The sequence below is a fragment of the Lithobates pipiens genome, unplaced genomic scaffold, assembly GCF_037356315.1.
Source record: "Lithobates pipiens isolate NorthernLeopardFrog02 unplaced genomic scaffold, aLitPip1_a1.2 Scaffold_25, whole genome shotgun sequence".
NCBI classification, from domain to species: Eukaryota; Metazoa; Chordata; class Amphibia; order Anura; family Ranidae; genus Lithobates; species Lithobates pipiens.
The window spans coordinates 131,095,874-131,114,139 of NW_027507787.1; the positions used below are offsets into that span (position 1 = coordinate 131,095,874).

At 42.5% G+C, this 18,266-nt stretch overlaps 1 protein-coding gene across 1 annotated transcript in view; it reads right to left on the minus strand.

The window, feature by feature from the left end:
• CHAT (choline O-acetyltransferase) overlaps window positions 1-18,266 on the minus strand; it is a 184,239-nt gene that overhangs the window by 24,054 nt on the left and 141,919 nt on the right. Inside the window, exons 9-11 of the mRNA XM_077454885.1 lie at window positions 9,702-9,802; window positions 4,797-4,925; window positions 2,387-2,509 (exon numbers count right to left, since the gene is read on the minus strand). Of these exons, the coding sequence (XP_077311011.1) occupies window positions 2,387-2,509; window positions 4,797-4,925; window positions 9,702-9,802 (353 nt within the window). The remainder of the gene's footprint in view (window positions 1-2,386; window positions 2,510-4,796; window positions 4,926-9,701; window positions 9,803-18,266) is intronic.

The window sequence follows — 18,266 nt, forward strand, 5'->3', positions numbered from 1 at the left end:
TGCAGTTGTTGCTGCTAAGGGTGGCCCAACCAGTTATTAGGTTTAGGGGGCAATCACTTTTTCACACAGGGCCATGATGGTTTGGATTTTTTTTCACCTTTAATAATAAACACCTTCATTTACAAATTGCATTTTGTGTTTACTTGTGTTGTCCTTGACTATTGTTTAAATTGGTTTGATGTTCCGAAACACTTAAGTGTGACAAACATGCAAAGGATCAGGAAATGAGGAAGGGGGCAAACACTTTTTCACACCACTGTATATATTGTGGAAGTGTCTGATGCAGACGTCACATCTGGTGTGCAGCATGGAGCAGCAGGAAGTTAAACAGGGTCCAGAGTGGAGCAACTAGAAGATGGCACACATGTTGTGCAACATGGAAACATTATAGCAGAAGGTGAGCAGGGACCAGAGAGGGAGGACTGAGCAGCAGAGGATCAGCAGAGCAGGGGGACTGCAGCAGGAGAAAGTAGCAATTGCAGACGTGGTGCGCAACATGTGAGCAATATAGTGGGCGGTAAGCGGGGACCAGCGAGAGAGAGGGGAAGATCAGCAAACCAGAGGATCAGCAGAGCTGGGGCTTACTGCTGAGTGGGAGATCAGAAGAGGTGGGGGTTACTATTGAGTGGGTGATCAAGAGAGCTGGGGGTTACTATTGAGCGGGAGATCAGCAGAGCTGGGGGTTACTATTGAGCGGAGGAACAGCAGAGGTGGGGGTTACTACTGAGCGGGGATCAGCAGAGCTGGGGGTTACTACTGAGCGGGGGATCAGCAGACCTGGGGTTACTAGTGACCAGGGGATCAGCAGAGCTGGGGATACTTCTGAGTGGAGCATCAGCAGAGCTGGGAGTACTACTAAGTAGGGGATTTACTTAACGAGGGTACTAATAGCCTTCAGCAGGGGCGTAGCTTGAAGCTTGTGGGCCCCGATGCAAAAGTTGACCTGGGCACCCTCCCACTACCACCCACCACTTCCACCATGTGTGCAGATACACCCACCACACGCCAAGATACTCAAAGTGGCTTAAGAGTTTAGAGTTCCCAGAGCTCCTCCTTATATTAGAGGACAGGGATCACCCCCGGAGAATCAGAGGACAGAGATCACTGCTGGACAATCAGAGAACAGGGACCCCTGGTAAATCATTTGGCAGAGCTCCTTTCCCATTCCAGCGCTGTAAACAGCTCCCCCCCCCCCCCCACAATACACAGGGCTGAAATCCCATTCCTTTACACACAGTCTATCAGCCTACACAAGGGTTATCTGACTTTTATGTTGCCGCTCTCACCTGTGAAATCCCCTGGTCGGAACCGCAGTGTAGTTACAGTAGGCAAATACACCCTATGCAGATCATGGCTGACTGACTGTTTTGTAAAGGAAGGTGATTTCTGTGCTGTACTGGGAAAGAAGCACAGCAGTGGGCATAGCATCCAGGGCGGAGGGGGTGGTCAGGGTACTTTGGGGGGGGACTTAGATCTGGGGGGCAAAGCCACATGACATGAAATCTGGAGCCTGCAGCCCCTCAGGAGATGTTAATGGATTTGTTTGAGCAATTTCTGAAGGTTTCTCTGTCAGTGTTGGCAGGTGTTGGGGGAAGGTCACCTCCCGGAGGTGCGTGTCTTTTCCCCAGTTGTCAGGGAAGTGGGTAAGCGGACATCCCCGAGTGGGGGAGGGGGGTACAGAGAATCCCAGCTAGTGACTAGAAGACACTGAGCGGTGTCTTACCTCACCAGTGACATCAGTCCTATTGTGGCTACAGCACAGTACTCTCCTCCTCTTAACTCGTTGGTTACCATTCCATGTTGCCAGTACACAGCACAGACATTTCCCCACCCTGGGCTGTTCTCACCCCATGCTCCTCTCCATTCAGGAAATGGCTCACAGCTTCTCACCAGCCAATGAGAACAGAGGGGTGTGGACTGTGGAAGGCAAAGTGGAAGGCCAGTACTGGAGTGTAGCTGTGGGGCCCCAGGGTAGATCGGAGCTGGACTTTGTGGAGGATATGACAATATGACAGGGAGGCTGCAGGGGCCCCCTTGAGCAACCCCTTATGCTACACCCATGGCTTTCAGTCTAATAATCCTGGATGGCTGTAAATGAGAATAGGGTAATAGCCTTTATTCCAGGACTGGGTCTTGCTAAGCTATTTTCTCATCACTGGGTTGAACTAATACAAGGATGTGCAAACATTTAAAGGTACAATTAAATACCCTTTTAAAATGAGCCATGGTTTTCTTGTTTTAAAAAATACAGCACATTATACTATTATAAATAATATCATAATATATTATAATATAATATAGCACATTATATCTTTACCTTTCAGGCTGCAAAAAAAACCCCACAAACACAGCGGTTTACTACTGCTTTAAACATTAAATATGTTACCTGTAGAATGCAAGCTGAAGTGATAGTTGGATGAAAGCATCAGGACTCATTCTCTGCTTTTTGATAAACTCCTTTCCATATTTATTAAACCTATACACTGTAAAATCAAGATTTTGCACTATCCTGTGAAAACACAGAAAAAGGTGGGATTACATATTGGACTCTATGAATGAAACGCTCACATCCGAGAGAGATATTACACATCTTCTCAGTAATGGGTGCATTTTTAATGGTTATAGCACTGACTTAACAGTACATAACTGCAACATCCTGCAGCAGCTTGTGAAATGCATAATCCATTCAAGCCAAATGTAATGCTAATAAAGTCGTTTCCCCAACCAAAATATTTGTGGTGCTGTACAGCCAAGTGATTTCACACTACATAGCCATGTAGATGACACTACTTTCAGCTTTCTAAGTTACCCCTCTCCCTATTGAACTAGGAATCGGTATCATTATCTCTGTCTCATGAGTATGGAATGTAGCCAGAAAGCACTTAAGGGAACTTCTGGTTTGTGGTGTGGCAGGGGTGGGAGAATTACAAGAATGGACATCTAGAATTACAATTTTGTTTGTCATAGAACATTTACCATATATTGTGTATATTGTATTCATATAAATACAGTATGTGCATTAGCTGTTTGTTTAAAGTCTAGCTTTAATTATCTTCCAAGAGCCCTTTACAATAGCATTGCATTTCCATAATAATCTAATCTTGAGTGGCTGTTGCAGTATATACTATAGGAATGAGTTTAGTCCTGGTTCATACTTGTGTGCTCTGCCAGATCGCATGCGATTCGCACCTCACTGCAGTGTAAACCACATGTAATGTCCGTGCGATGCAATTTCAGCCATACAGATATCGCTGATATCGCATTCGGACCAAACTCGCACAGGACCCTTTTTTTGGTTCACACCGGAGTCAGATCACATGGCTGTTCACACCCATGCGATCCAATTCATGTCTGAACTGTCAGTTCGCAGTGCAATATGCAAGCTGAAATGGTGGTGCCATTAACATTGTATTGACACCCCCAGCAGTTTGCATATGGCAGCGTGAACTGCCGTGCGAGTCTGGTGCAATGTGGGAACATGCAGTGGATTCGTAGGGTCCCCACATCGCACAAGTGGGAACCTAATGCCCTGTACACACGGACATTCCGATGACAATCCATCGGATTTTTTCAGATGGATTTTGGCCCAAACTTGTCTTGCATACACACGGTTGCACAAAGTTGTCGGAAAATCTGATTGTTCAGAACGATGATGCGACGAGACTATAAAGAGGCCAGTAGCCAATAACTTTCGTCTTGTAATTTATTCTGAGCATGCGTGGCACTATGTGCATCGGAAACCTGTTAGCATATAGCCTGTACCCGTGAATCCATGTAACAAATAAAGTACTGTTATTCAAGAGAATTTGAGTTGCCAGCCTTCTTGATTCAAAAAATAAGTAGCACAATTTCCCTGTAATGGATATTTTGCTCACAATGTAAAGTCTACTGTATATACTGTCCAATTATTGACACCATTTAATACAAAGATGCTCCATAGAAACTAGAGCTGCACGATCCTGGGAAAAACTGAGAATCACAATTTTTTTGCTTTGAATAAAGATCCCGATTCTCTCATGATTCTCGGCGTAACATAATTTTTCACATTATACAAAAAAATTGGGCTAACTTTTATTGTTTATTTCATGCATTTTTTCCTAAAAAATTGCGTTTGAAAGACTGCTGTGCAAATACAGTGTGCCAGAAAATATTGCAACAACCATTTTATTCTCTAGATATAATGTTTGGGGATCCTAAGTAATTATCTAGCAAAAAAATACAGATTTTAACTTGTAAGCAACAAGTGTCTGAAAAAGACCTGGTCTTTAAGTAGTTATACTGACCTCATTTGCTGACCGAAATTCATCCCTTTGAACTAAAGGAACCAAATGTTACAATGTATCTTTTATCTCTCAATGTTGATAAACATTTGCCAGATTTTTTTTTATTGTTTTTTTTTTGACAGCTGTGAGTAAGCAGAGAAGGGCTCTGCACTTGCTACATGAATGAATCCTGAAAATGCTGGAATAAGATCAAGAGGGGGGTTGAATCGAGATCGCAATTTTTTTAACGAATTATCGTGCAGCTCTAATAGAAACTGTTGTGTCCTGTGCAACCATCTATAGGATCTCTGTGCTAATTGAAGTCTGGACAAAGATTTAAAAATGACTAATTATTATAAGACTAATTTTACATTATAGAGTGGTTTGCACAAGGCAAACCATCTGTTAAACATCCTTAAAGTGCACAAAATATAGAAAGTTTTACATCTATATTCTGGAATCTAACATTGCCCTATAACAACGTAATTTTCTTTCTTTAAACTGAGAGAGAAGAGTAATACCCAAAATACATACCTTTGTAGCTTTTCAGCAGCAGATGCCAGATGGCCTTGAATTTCAGGGGAACACTTCCACCTGAGTCTTCTAGGTGCTGAAAGTTCGCTGACTGAATCTGCTCTCACTAATTTTTTGGGACTACTTTTCCTGAAAAGTAATTTAGAAATATTTAAAGCGTCAGGACACAAACTGTATAATGACATGCCAAAGGCATTTAGACTTTTAGATTTTTTTCAACTTTTCCTTTTTTATGATCAGCTATAGCTAATTAAAAAATGCTTTTTGAAAAAAAACAAAAACAAAACACAATAATAAATGCTATAGCTATTATAAAGGCAACAGGCTCAACTGGTAATGGGAGTGGTAAACCATGCATGAAACAGAGACATAGGAACATTTTCTGCATGGCAACAAATCAATTTGAGTTAAGATCAGCAAGTCCATTGCATAAATTAATCAAAACATCTGCTTTTCTGAGCACGTAACTAACTTCATGTCAGTTCCTAACAGGCTGCCCCCTAATAGACCTGTACACAACGGTAAATTTTGTTTAGTTTCAGTTCATTGTTATTCGTAAAATACATAATTTTATTCTGTTATATTCGTTATGTTACATTAATACCTTTTCGGATAATTTCTTATTTCTGTAGAGTGTCAATATTCGTTATACTGAATCTCGAATCATGTTGAATTCATTTGTTATATCTGCTATAATTTCTTTTGGATTTGTTGAAATTCGTTTTTTATTTATTCGGACATTCGGTGCTATTCGGCCGCTAGCGGGACGCTTTTACCCCCGCTAGCGGCCGAGAAAGGGTTAAAAAACAGCCGCAAAAGGGTTAAAACCACGCAAAGCGCTGCTGCAGCAGTGCTATGCTGGCGGTATAGCCACGCTGCCCCATTGATTTCAATGGGCAGGAGCGTTGAAAGAGCGATGTATACACCGCTCCTTCACTGTTCCAAAGATGCTGCTAGCAGGACTTTTTTTAATGTCCTGCCAGCGCACCACTCCAGTGTGAATGCCCTCAGGGCTTTGACATTGTAGAGACACTTTGCAGGAGCTATTTTTAACGCTGTAGCGCTATTTTTAACGCTGTAGTGCTTGCAAAGTGTCCCACATTGAGGCACTTTTCAGGAGCTTTCACGCTAAGCGAAAGGCCCCTTTCACAAATGCAGACCATATGTCCGTATTTCATCCATCCGTTTGGGGATGAAATATGGACATACATGCATTCCTATGGGATAGCGGGTGTCTGCGAATGATCCGCAGACACCCTATATCGTCCGCCTCTGCTATTGTCCGATTCTGCAGATGGAGGAAAATCCTATTTTTGTATCCGTCTGCAGAGCGGATCGGATGAACACGGACAGACGGTCCGTGTTCATCTGATCCCCCATAGAGGAGAACAGAGAGCTGACAGGGTGGTCCCTGCACAGTGTGCCGGGACCGCCCTGTTATCTGCCAGCTCAGCAGGGACATCAGAGCGATCCCCGCTGAGCGAGCGGATCATCACAGGGTGGATCATTACTGATCCATCCCGTGTGAAAGGGGCCTAAAGCTTAGCGAAAAGCGCCAGAAAAGCTCACGAAAAACTAGTTTCATTAAAATCAATGAATGCTTTCACACGGGGCAGTGCACTGGCAGGGTGGTGAAAAAATGACCATCTCCATTGAAATTAATGGAAAGCACTTGAAAAGCTCTTCAAAAGTACTCAGTGTTTTACTGGCAGTTTACAAGTGCCTCAGTGTGAAAGGGGCCTTACTGTGCACCCTGAGTCCCAATATAAGAAAAAAACATACAGACAAATGAAAATGCTTGTGTGGATTCCTTTATGTTTTTCTGATGACATTAGAAATAACTAGGTGGCAAATCACAGATTTTTTAGGTGGAGATGCTGTGCGCATTTAATGAAGGAAACATTTAAGAAAAAAGAATCAGGTATGTTGAATAGTCAATCATTGGGCAGTAATTGTGAATTTAATTTTTACCTGATTTTCTTCAGTGTATTATATTTTACATTTAGCAAAATTATTTAAAACTTTACTTTAAACTAAGTACATGTTATGCATCAAATTATGAAAGTACTGGACCCTGTAATGCTTATTACTTGGACTTTTGTTGAGATCTACTGTGTAAGCCGGAAGCTCAGCTTGTAATTTAAACTGGCGCTTGGTTCATAACTCTTGTGAAAGTAAGAAAAAGTAAGTAAGTGAAAGGTAGAAACACTACTTCTCATCAACCACCAGAAGAGGAAAAATATCAAGATAATTAAAAATATCACTCTACACAAAATGTATTGTTTAGATCCATGCAGATGTTGGGGGTATAACTGTCCAGTAGGGATGAACTAACACCCCCCTGGTTTCGGTTCGCACCAGAACTTGCGAACAGGCAAAAAATGTATGCGAACATGCAAAGAGTCTATGGGACTTAAAGTATATGGGGCATGAACATTAAAAATCAAAATGCTTATTTTAAAGGCTTGTATGTATGTTATTGCCATAAAAAGTGTTTGGGTATCTGGGTCCTGCCCTAGAGGGCATGTATCAATGCAAAAAAAAACGTTTTTTTCAGGAGCAGTGTTTTTAATAATGCTTAAAGTGAAACAATAAAAATTACACTTTCCTTTAAATATATCTGGGGGTGTCCGTAGTATGCCTGTAAAGTAGCGCATCTTTCCCATGTTTAGAACAGTACCACAGAAAAATTACATTTCTAAAGGAAAAAAATTCATTGAAAACTGCTTGCGGCTGTAATGAATTGTTGGATCCCAGCAATATAGATAAAAATCATTGAAAAAAATGGCATGGGTCCCCCCCAGTCCATTACCAGGCCCTTCAGGTCTGGTGTAGATATTAAGGGGAACCCTGCGCCAAAATAAAAAATCCAGCCCCACCAAAATCCGACCCTTATCCGAGCACGTAACCTGGCAGGCCGAAACTGTCTACTGTCATTTTTACCATTTTGACACTTTTTTGGGCAAATGTGTAGGGGTACAATGTACCCAGTACCCATTCACATAGGGGGACTGGGATTTGGGGGTCCCCTTGTTAAAGGGGGCTTCCAGATTCCAATAAGCCCCCTGCCCATCTGCAGAGACTTGCCTGGTGGTTGTGGGGGACCCAAAAAATGGGGGACCCAAAAAAAACCTCCCCATGTTGAGGTCATGTGGCCTGGTATGGTTCAGGAGGGGGGTGCTCTCTCACCCCCCCTTTTTCCAACGGCCTGCCAGATTGCATGTTCGGATAAGTGTCTGGAATGGATTTTGAGGGGGACCCCCATGCCATTTTTTTATTTTGGTGCAGGTTTCCCCTTAAAATCCATACCAGACCTGAAGGGCACCCTGCCTTTGGCCAATCATGGCTCTCACAGCAAAACGCGCTGTTATTGGCCAAAGCATGCAGGTCAGGTGCATGCTTTGGCCAGTCAGCAGCCGTCAGATCTCGCAGTGCATTGATGGTCTCGCCGTTCATTATGGGGCATTCCGCGGGCGCTTGAATTTCCCACGAACGCCCCATAGTGTTCGGTATTCGGCAAATGAGCGAACACTCATCCCTACTGTGCAGTAGCTTTTTCTTTAGCCAGAAAATACCTCCCTGATGTAGTTTATTTGTTACAGGGGGCTGATTTCTCAATTAATATCCACCAACTTGCCTGTGCCCTTTTCAGTAATAGTGCCTTTAATGGCTACTGAAACATCAATTTATTGGACAGAGGGTGGCAGGAAGTGTACTTTTAGAATATTTACTGACAGGTTTACTCTAATGCAAATTCACCTGCTAATGAATTTTAAATGATCTCAGAAACATCTCGAACTGATTTTCAACTGATGGCCCAACCCATATTGAATATTTAAAAAATGTGCATATATTACTTTTTTTGCATTGGAGCCTGCAAAACATTGATCCTTGATCAGTGAATTGAAGGTGCAATGCTTTGGCTCCTGCAGACTATTCCTCCAGCTTGAGGTCCTTACCATGGTACAGACCTTCAGTTGCAGGGCTGGAGAAAGTGTCAATGGACTACAAGTGTGGTGATAATCTGCACACTTGAGCTCCATTGAGAACTACAGTCCCTCTGCTGTGGTGGCAGAGGGGACTTATAGTTTTTTTTAAATTCACAGTTCCTTGTAAATTAAGTAACATGGCTGTGTAGGTGGAGCTACACTAAATTCAAATAATGACAGGAGCCACCAGGGAGAAGAACACAAATTCTATAAGGGGTTGGGGTGGGGGCAGCTTGGGGGTGGAGGATTGCAGACTCTGACCATGTTTCATGTTACACCTTAAATATGGGTCCAACATGAAACATAGTCAGAGAGAGGCTTCTCTTTTAATCAAGGTTAGGAGTGGTGAAGAGGTCCCCCCTTGAAGGCTAGGTTCACACTAGTATGTCTGTATTTTGATGATTTCTTTCTTTTCTATTATTATGTGGCCAAAAACATACTATGTCGCACCAAAAGATACCCTTGCATCTTTATCAAAGACACATGGAACCTATTGCATAGTTGTGAAAAGGGCTCATGGACAATCATGGCATTCCACTTGCATTGTCACAAGACAAATCCTACAAATGTGAACAGGGACTAAGAGCATTCTTATTCAGCTCCCATTCTTAACTGAACTTGCCCATAAATTCTATTTTCTGCTATTCACTTATAGGCTGAACTAGCATTGATATTCACTTATAGGCTGAACTAGATGTTAAGTCCTTCACTAATTAATTAAGGTTTTGGTAGATTATTCTTTGGGCCACATACCAGGTCTTACATAATCCTATATCACAGAAAGCAAGCACTTGCACAGTAACCAATCATATCTTGCATTCCAATATTTATATAGTTTGAGCAATGAAAGATTGTCTTTGACCTGTTGCTTTAGGCTGCTGTTCATCATTACTCTAAGCAAAATCTGACAACTTACATGTATTTCAGCAAATGTTCGGTACATTGTACAAGGACTATTCCATCAAAAGGAGAATGTTCACATATAGTTCCACAAACTCCATCTCTTCCTACAACAAACTGAAAAAAAGAAGAATAAATCATAAATATGACAAAGCACACATCATTTAAAAATAATACTGGACATATTACATTAAATTACATTACAGATACGTAGGCAGTTTCACTTTTCCAAGTCATGTCCTTACTATCTGCGTTATTAAGTTTCAGTTGTTACCAAATGAATTTGCATGAGTTAACCTCATGTGTTTTGACTGAAATTTGCTTACATTAAGTCATCATCAGACTCCCATATTAACATTGCACAGCAATGAATTGTATTACTGTGTGATCTAACTCCAAAGTTTCATGTGAATCTTACACCGCTGTATTTCTCTTTAGGTAATAGATACAGTAAGTTTTACGACCATTGTAGCAATAATTCAGGATAAACATTAGAAGTATGTATTTATGTAGAACAACTATTTGCCAGTTCTTGCTTTCCACCAGTCCGCTGCAGGTTTTAATTTCAAGAGGGGATCCTTAATTTATTTGAGGGTACATGTGCTTAATGCTAAAGTGCATGGTGGATGACCGTGTATGCTTATGGCCTTAAAACGATGGGGCTTCTAATCTATATACCTCTGGTGTATCACTCTGGTAGGCAGACACATGCTGCTTATTTATACACCGATTAGCCATAACGTTATGTGGACCCAACTTATATTGAGTAGGCCTCCCTTTTGCTGCCCAAACAGCCCTGACCCATTGAGGCATGGACTCCTCTAGACCTCTGAAGGTATGCTGTTGGCATTATCCTTCTGACAGAGGCCACTGCCATCAGGGAATACTGTTTCCATGTTTCCATTAAGGACTGTATTGGTCAGCAACATTATTTCAGTAGGTGATATATGTCAAAGTAACACGCAAATTAATGGCAGTACCCAAGATTTGTTTACAGCAGAACATTGTCCAAAGCATCACAATGCCTCCACTGGCTTGCCTTCTTCCCACTCTGGTGCCATTTCTCACCCCCAGGTAAGTGATGTGCACAGAAGCTAAAGGTGAGAGAGGCTGACTCTGGAGGTGAGAGGTGGAAGATGGATGTAAGAGGTGGATTCTCAGCATGCTGTGAGGGCTGATTGCAAGAGCAGAACAAGGCTTCCAGGCTGAGGAATGACAGCGATGTGAATCATTGAAGGCTCTGCTGGTAGTTGGGCAATGTGAATGCTGAGTCATTGAGAGTAACATGGGGCACTGTGAGTAATCTGAAGCACTGTGAATAACAAGAATTGTGAGTAACTGGGGCACTGTGTGTACTGAGTCAGAGTAGCTGGGGCTACTGTAATCAATGCGAGCATTGTGAGCAACTGGGCATTGTGAGTAACTGGGACACTGTAACCTAGAACAGTGCAAGTTGGGGGATTGTGAGCAATTGGAACATTATGAGTAACTGAGGCATTGTGACAGGGGCACTGTGAGTAACCGAAGCACTGGGAATAATGTTTCACTGTGAATAATCTGGGCAGTGTGAGGACTGAGAATTTGTAGGTAACTGACACTAAGTACCGGGGTACTGTATACAGAGACATTGAGGTACAGAAGAATAATGACTATGGAGCAGAATTTGAGTCTAAAGTATGTAATATATGAAGCAAGGGAAACTTAAATGGTGGGGGAAAGTCCAGAGGGTGCTACTGTGGTTAGCGATGGTAGTGGAATTGGAGTACCTAAGATCAATGCACATAGGCTGGCAGAATCCTACTGCAGCCTCAGAACAAACAAGAATAAAAAGATATGCGTTGGTACAAAGTGAAAAGGCATGTTTACAAATGCTAGGAGTTTGGTTAATAAAATGGAAGAACTTGAACTACTGGTGCACAAGGATGACTTTAACTTCCTGGGAGTATCTGAAACCAGTTCTGACAACTCACATGACTGGTTTGTGACTGCCCAGGGGTATTCCCTGTATCAAAGGGACAGGGTAGGTAGAAGAAGGGGAGGGGTGTGCATGTACGCCAAGAGTGATTTGCAAGTGAACAAGAAGAATAAAGTTGCTAATGAGGCAAGAGGGAAGGTGGAATCCTTGTGGCTGGAGCTTCAAAGGGAAGAAACAAAAGGGAAATTAATAGTGGGTGTATGCTATACGCCTCCAAACTTGAAGTATTAAGAGGAGACTCATCTCCTTTCACAGTTAGAAAATGTCAGCAAAGCAGGGCAATGTGATTATCACGGGGGACTTCTATTACCCAAATATTGACCGGGCAGCGTGAACTGCTCACTCATCTAAGGTTTGTCATTTCTTGAATGTCTTGGAGGGACAATTCCATGTGTCAGTTGGTGGCTGCTCCATCTAAAAACAAGGCTCAGTTTGAGTACTACTATCTACAAACAACACAGAACTGATTATGAATGTGGAAGTAGGAATAACTTGAGAAAAAGTGATCACAGGGTAATTACATTCATCGTAAATCATAGGAAAAGAAGACACAAGGGTAGGAGAAGAACATTACATTTTAAGAGAGACAATTTTCACTAAACTGTGCTCCATACTTCACAACATTAAGGCTGCTTTCACACTGGGGCGGTATTCAGGCGTTACAGCGCTAAAAATAACGCCTCTGTAACGCCTGAAAAAAACCGGCCCCTTTAACTCCAGTGTGAAAGCCGGAGGGCTTTCACACTGGAGCGATGCGCTGGCAGGACGGTGAAAAAAGTCCTGCTAGCCTGCGGTGCCCAGTCCAATACACAGCAAACTGCAATGCCTATTTTTTTCTACTTTCAACATCAAAGTTCTTAATTGCTGCCTAACATATGCCACCCACTTTCAAGTGTCATTGTAACGAATATTATTCACTTTCATCTTCAGTGGTCAAAATTTTATAGTTGACCGGTGTATATGTCTATGTTTTTCTATATGTGTGTGTGCATGTAATATACAGTATATATACATATCTTTGAAAAAAGGTGGACTTTAATAAAAGCAGATCAGAAAAAGATCCAATGATATGCACAAATATACAGAAAATGCATACTGTATTGGCTACATTTCAGATGAAACTTTATATTAGAGATCAATCAACCAAGCCAAATTATAAAGAAGCCTTTAAATTAAGATGTGTAATAAATCACTGAATTTGGAAACTCATGTCCTGTGCATACATATCGACTAAATTCTGCTAAACAAAATAAATCTTTTTGCGCTTAGGCCTCAATCCAAAAAAAAGCTGCTAGCTCCATACTATGATAAAGTATAATAGTAAATCAGCCCCTAAATGTCTTCATTCTATTGGTAGTCCATATACATTTTCTGATTAAATTTCAGCTTAGTGTAAAATCTTTTCATTACACTAGTGATCAATGTGAGTATATTACCTTGGGGGTCAGTGTAAATCTCCCCTTACATTTGTGGTCAGTGTAAAGCCCCCCTTACATTAGTCACCAGTGTAGAACTCGCATTTTATATAGGTGATTGGTGTAAAATCCCCCATTACATGGGGATCGATGTAAATTCTCCACCCACTCTTACACTGGCGATTGGTGTGAATTCCCCATTACATTAGCGGTCAGTGTAGAATCCCCCAATACATACTATGCATAAAAAAAGAAAGATTTCCAGCTTTGCTCTACATGTTTTAAGAATTTGCCACATTGTATTGCTTCCTAATTTGGTTTATTATACAGGATTTTTGACACCTACAACCTACCAGCAATCACAACAGCTGTTGGCATTTTATGCCAACGATGTTTGCAGTGTAATTTGTATTTATCACTGTATTCTTTGCAAGGACAGTTGGATTGCCACATTTTAACTACTTGCCACCCACGCTATAGCCGAAATACGGCTGCAGCGTGGGCCCTAATTGCCGGAAGGGCGTCTATGGACATCCTCCCAAGCAAGCCCTGTCTGCGTGCTCTGTGATCACTAAGTCTATGAGACTCGTCTGATCACAGATCCTAGTAAGGGGTCCATCCCGGCCCCTTACCACGTGATCAGCTGTCAGCCAAACGACAGCTGATTGCATGATGTAAACAGACAGCTGTCAGCATGAAGGGGGAAAAAAGACGATCATTGGCTTCTGTCAGAGGGACATTGGTCCCTCATACAGAAAGCCGTGGCTGTATTTTCAGTGCCACCTATCAGTGTCCTTCAGTGCCACCCATCAGCACCAACCATTAGTGCCACCTATCAGTGCTGGCTCATCAGTGCTTATCAGTGCCACCTATCAGCCCATTAGAGCCACCTTATCGGTACCTATCAGTGCCCATCAGTGCCACCTATCAGTGCCCATCAGCGCAGCCTATCTGTGCCCATCAGTGCAGCCTCATCAGCGCACATCACATAACATTACCTGTTTTCAAAATTTTATAACAAACTAGGAAACAGTTTGTTTTTTTTAAATAAAAATTTAATTTTGGTAAACTGTAACATGACCATGCAATTGTCATTCAAAGAGTGACAGCGCTAAAAGCTGAAAATTGGTCTGGGCAGGAAGGGGGTTTAAATGCTCAGTAAGCGAAATGGATCCTCTGGGATACCTCATCTCTGATTTAGACATGGAGGATGGTGGGGGGGGGGGGGGTGAGAGTGAGTAAGAGATGAAGTAAATTTTAGTTTTGTTTTCTTGTCTTGTTTCTTGCCCTTCCTCCCTTAAGAACATATATATGTTTGTCAGTAGGTAAAGGAAAAAATAGGGGGGAAACTTCAATACTTTTGATTGGCCTGGTCATAACACCATGTTATATCATCTTCTGGTTTATCTGACTAACCACAACCCTATTACACTTCCTGTACATCATATACAGTAGGTGACCACGATATTGTGTCAATTTTGCCGCTTCTAGCGGTGAGATTGACACCCTAGGAGCTCCGTCGCGGGAGCCAGCGCCGAGCTGGCTCGCATCGGGAAAGGAAAAATGTTTCTTTTCCTTTCCCGATAAGCGACAAGCATCGCTGGCCGGTTTGACACTGGTGCGGGGATCCGAATTGTATTCCCGCCACTACCAGGCACTGTTTGGTATGAATCCTAAGGGAGAACTCCATGCCAAATATAAAAAAAAACGCCATGGGTTCCCCCTTGGGAGGCATACCAGGCCCCTGGGTCCTGTAGGGATTTTAAGGGGAATCCCCTTCGCCGAAAAAAACAGCGTGGGGTCCCCCCCAAAATCCATACCAGACCCCTATCCGAGCACGCAGCCCGGCCGGTCAGGAAAGGGGGTGGGGACGAGCGAGCGCCCCCCTCCTGAGCCGTACCAGGCCGCGTGCCCTCAACATGGGGGGTGCCTTGGGGAAGGGGGGGCCGTGCGGCCCCCCACCCCAAAGCACCTTGTCCCCATGTTGATGAGGACAAGGGCCTCTTCCCGACAACCCTGGCCGTTGGTTGTCGGGGTCTGCGGGCGGGGGGCTTATCGGAATCCGGGAGCCCCCTTTAATAAGGGGGCCCCCGGATCCCGGCCCCCCACCCTATGTGAATGAGTATGGGGTGCAATGTACCCCTACCCATTCACCTGTGAAAAAAATGTACAAAAAAACACACACACAAGGGTTAAAATAGTTTATTGCACAGCTCCGGGGGTCTTCCATCTTCGGGGGTCTTCTCGCCGGACTCCTCCGCTATCTTCTGCTAGCTCTTTTGCTAGCGGAGGAGCCCAGCATTCTTCTTCGCCGCCCTCTTCTTCCGACTTTGGGGGTCTTGTCCCCCTCTTCGGTTCTTCTTCTTTTACTAGCGGTGGCCCGGTCTTCTGTCGCCGTCGTCGCCGCCGCCGCTTTCCGTTCTTCTTCTTCTTCTTCTGACCGGCCGGGCTGCGTGCTCGGATAGGGGTCTGGTATGGATTTTGGGGGGGGGACCTCACGCTGTTTTTTTCGGAGAAGGGGATTCCCCTTAAAATCCCTACCGGACCTAAGGGCCTGGTATGCCCCGAGAAGGCATGCAGGCTTCATGAGTGAGGCGACATTATCACCTCGCTCTGGCTGCTATAGGAAAAAAAAAATTTCCTATTGCAGCCAGCGCAACGGTATCACGCTGGTTAGAGAAGCCTGTCGCCGGGAACCAGCGCGATACTGTCCCGTTTGAAACACAATATCGGCGGCACCTACTCTAATGTTAAAAATATTTGTATATTCACATGTACTATCGTTGTAACAGTTTTATACCTTGATCTTTTCCACAATAAAAATCGTTTGTAAACAAAAATAAATGCCCAGTAAGCAAGTGGTTAAATAGATTGTGTAGACACAGGGTCGGACATTCGGACCACAAAATCCAACGGATTTTGGGCGAAACTTGTGTTGCATACACACGGTCGCACAAAGTTTTCGGAAAATCCTATCGTTCTGAACGAGGTGACATCAAACACGTATGTCGGGACTATAAACGGGCCAGTAGCCAATAGCTCTCTTAGTTTATTCTGAGCATGCGTGGCACTTTGTCCGTAGGAATTGTTACACAAGATCGGAATTTATGCGATCGGATTTTGTTGCGGGACAATTTTAGATCCTGCTTTCAAACTTTGTGCGTCGGAAAATCCAACAGAAAAAGTCCGATGGAGCCCACACATGGTCGGATTTTCCGACAACATGATCCGATCGCATATTTTCCATTGGAAAATCCGACTGTGTGTATGGGGCGTTAGGCTAGCTAGACATGTTAACATTTCTCTTGTTCAGGAAATACATAAATCATTTTTTACTAATGAACAGTTTCTTCTTGGCTATATTTCTGTCTGTACAGTATTTTAAAATTACATTGCTCATTATGTTAGTAGGTTAATGATATGCCTCTTGTAGAGCTACACAGATTATAAATTAATACCCCACTTCTAATCAATGTATATTCTTTGCATGGTTTGTTGAATGCAGAGCAAAAAAAAGGTGTCCCTGATTGTTTGGTTGCATTTCAAGTCAAAAGGTTCTGTCCTAAGTGCACGTTCAAACCACAAACACAAACTCCAGATCTGTTCCGAATAGGTTTTTGATGCGTTCTGTTGTTTTCTTTTATGCTTTTCCAATTGCATCCTAAATTATTTTTTTCTTCTTTTTCCACTGTACTGGGGTCTGGTGCTTTTTGATGTGTTTTTGAAGCTTTTCGCCGTGTTCCAGTACAGTTCTGTGCAGGAAAAAGCAGCATGTTGGATTTGTTTCTGGACCTGAAAAGCACTGGAATGCACTGCACTGGTGTGAATTATGCCATTGGAACCCATCTAACCTACATGCCATGTGTTTATAATACAGAAAAAAAGCACTGCATTGCACTGCATGTGGTGTGAATGGGCCCTAAAGTTTGTTTATTAATCTCTGTTCTGAAATTAGATCAAATGTTTTTTTCCTATCCCTCTGCATCATTTTCAAGGATGTCTAAAATTATTTTACAAGAACCATAAATATACAACTTTCCATGGAGAATGTATAAAATATGCGAGCCCTTAGCATAAAGACTGATGCTCTTCTAGTCTCATTGTCTGGTTATTTAAAAGAAAAATAAACCTACAACCTAAATCAGTGCTGCTGTGCTGCCCTTCAGTAAAAGAAAATTCATCTGATTATATTTTGTATGAAAATCCCCCTGAGATTGACAAGCATTCAGCTTTTTTGTCTGCATATTTATTCATTGTCATTTTGATTTTAGTTTTTTATTAATATGCCTGGGCAAAACAAAATAATATTTATTATCTGGTATTCAGAAATAAATGCTAAATATCTTTCTAAAACTGTAGCTTAATGTAATTGGGAATGTTCTGGATGCAAGTAAACATATTTTCTTTTTTTGAATCTATTGGACCTCATTGAAAATTTTAAGATTGAAGGATAAGTTCACTTTTGTAAAAAAAAAAAATACTAAGTGCAATTATTATTATAATTTTTTTGTACCCTGTAAAGCATGCCATGCAGGTCTCCTGGAGATCTGTCAGATTATGTGTGTGTCCTTACATCCCATATGTAAGCAAATACACTAATGTAAAAATTTGGCTGGTGATGGCACCTAAATGTAAAAATTTTAATTGTGTAGCTGCCTCTTTAAAATGAGTGAAAACAGACACTCCAACATGGAAATAAACTAAAGGTAAAGGTGTTGGCACTACTAAACATCACATATATAGTGAATTAACATAGTACTAAATTATATATGTAAGAAGGCCAGTGTGGTGGCCTGAATTTATGGGAGGAGCCCGGAGGGTATTTAACCAGCCCGCTCGCCTGTGGTCTTTGTCGGTTTCCGGTGCGCGGCACTACGTCACTAGGCCGACGGCTCGTGTTTCGTTTTCATCCGGACAAAACGTCTCTCTCGTGGTTTTCTTTCCCGTTCGTTTGTACAACGTCGCCGGCTCTGTACAACGTCGCCAGCTCGACTGCCGCAGGTAAGGGTCTCGATTGACCTTCCTGTACTATTCTTAGTGTCGTTAAAACCTGAAATATCGAATCGTTCGTTATGATACCGGTTGTTATCACTCAATACGCTCCAATTTCGCAGCGCCCTTCATTTCACGGGCGTCATTTCGGTAGATATTGCTGGTAGGAAAAACTGCACTGTTTTAGTACTTGTTATAT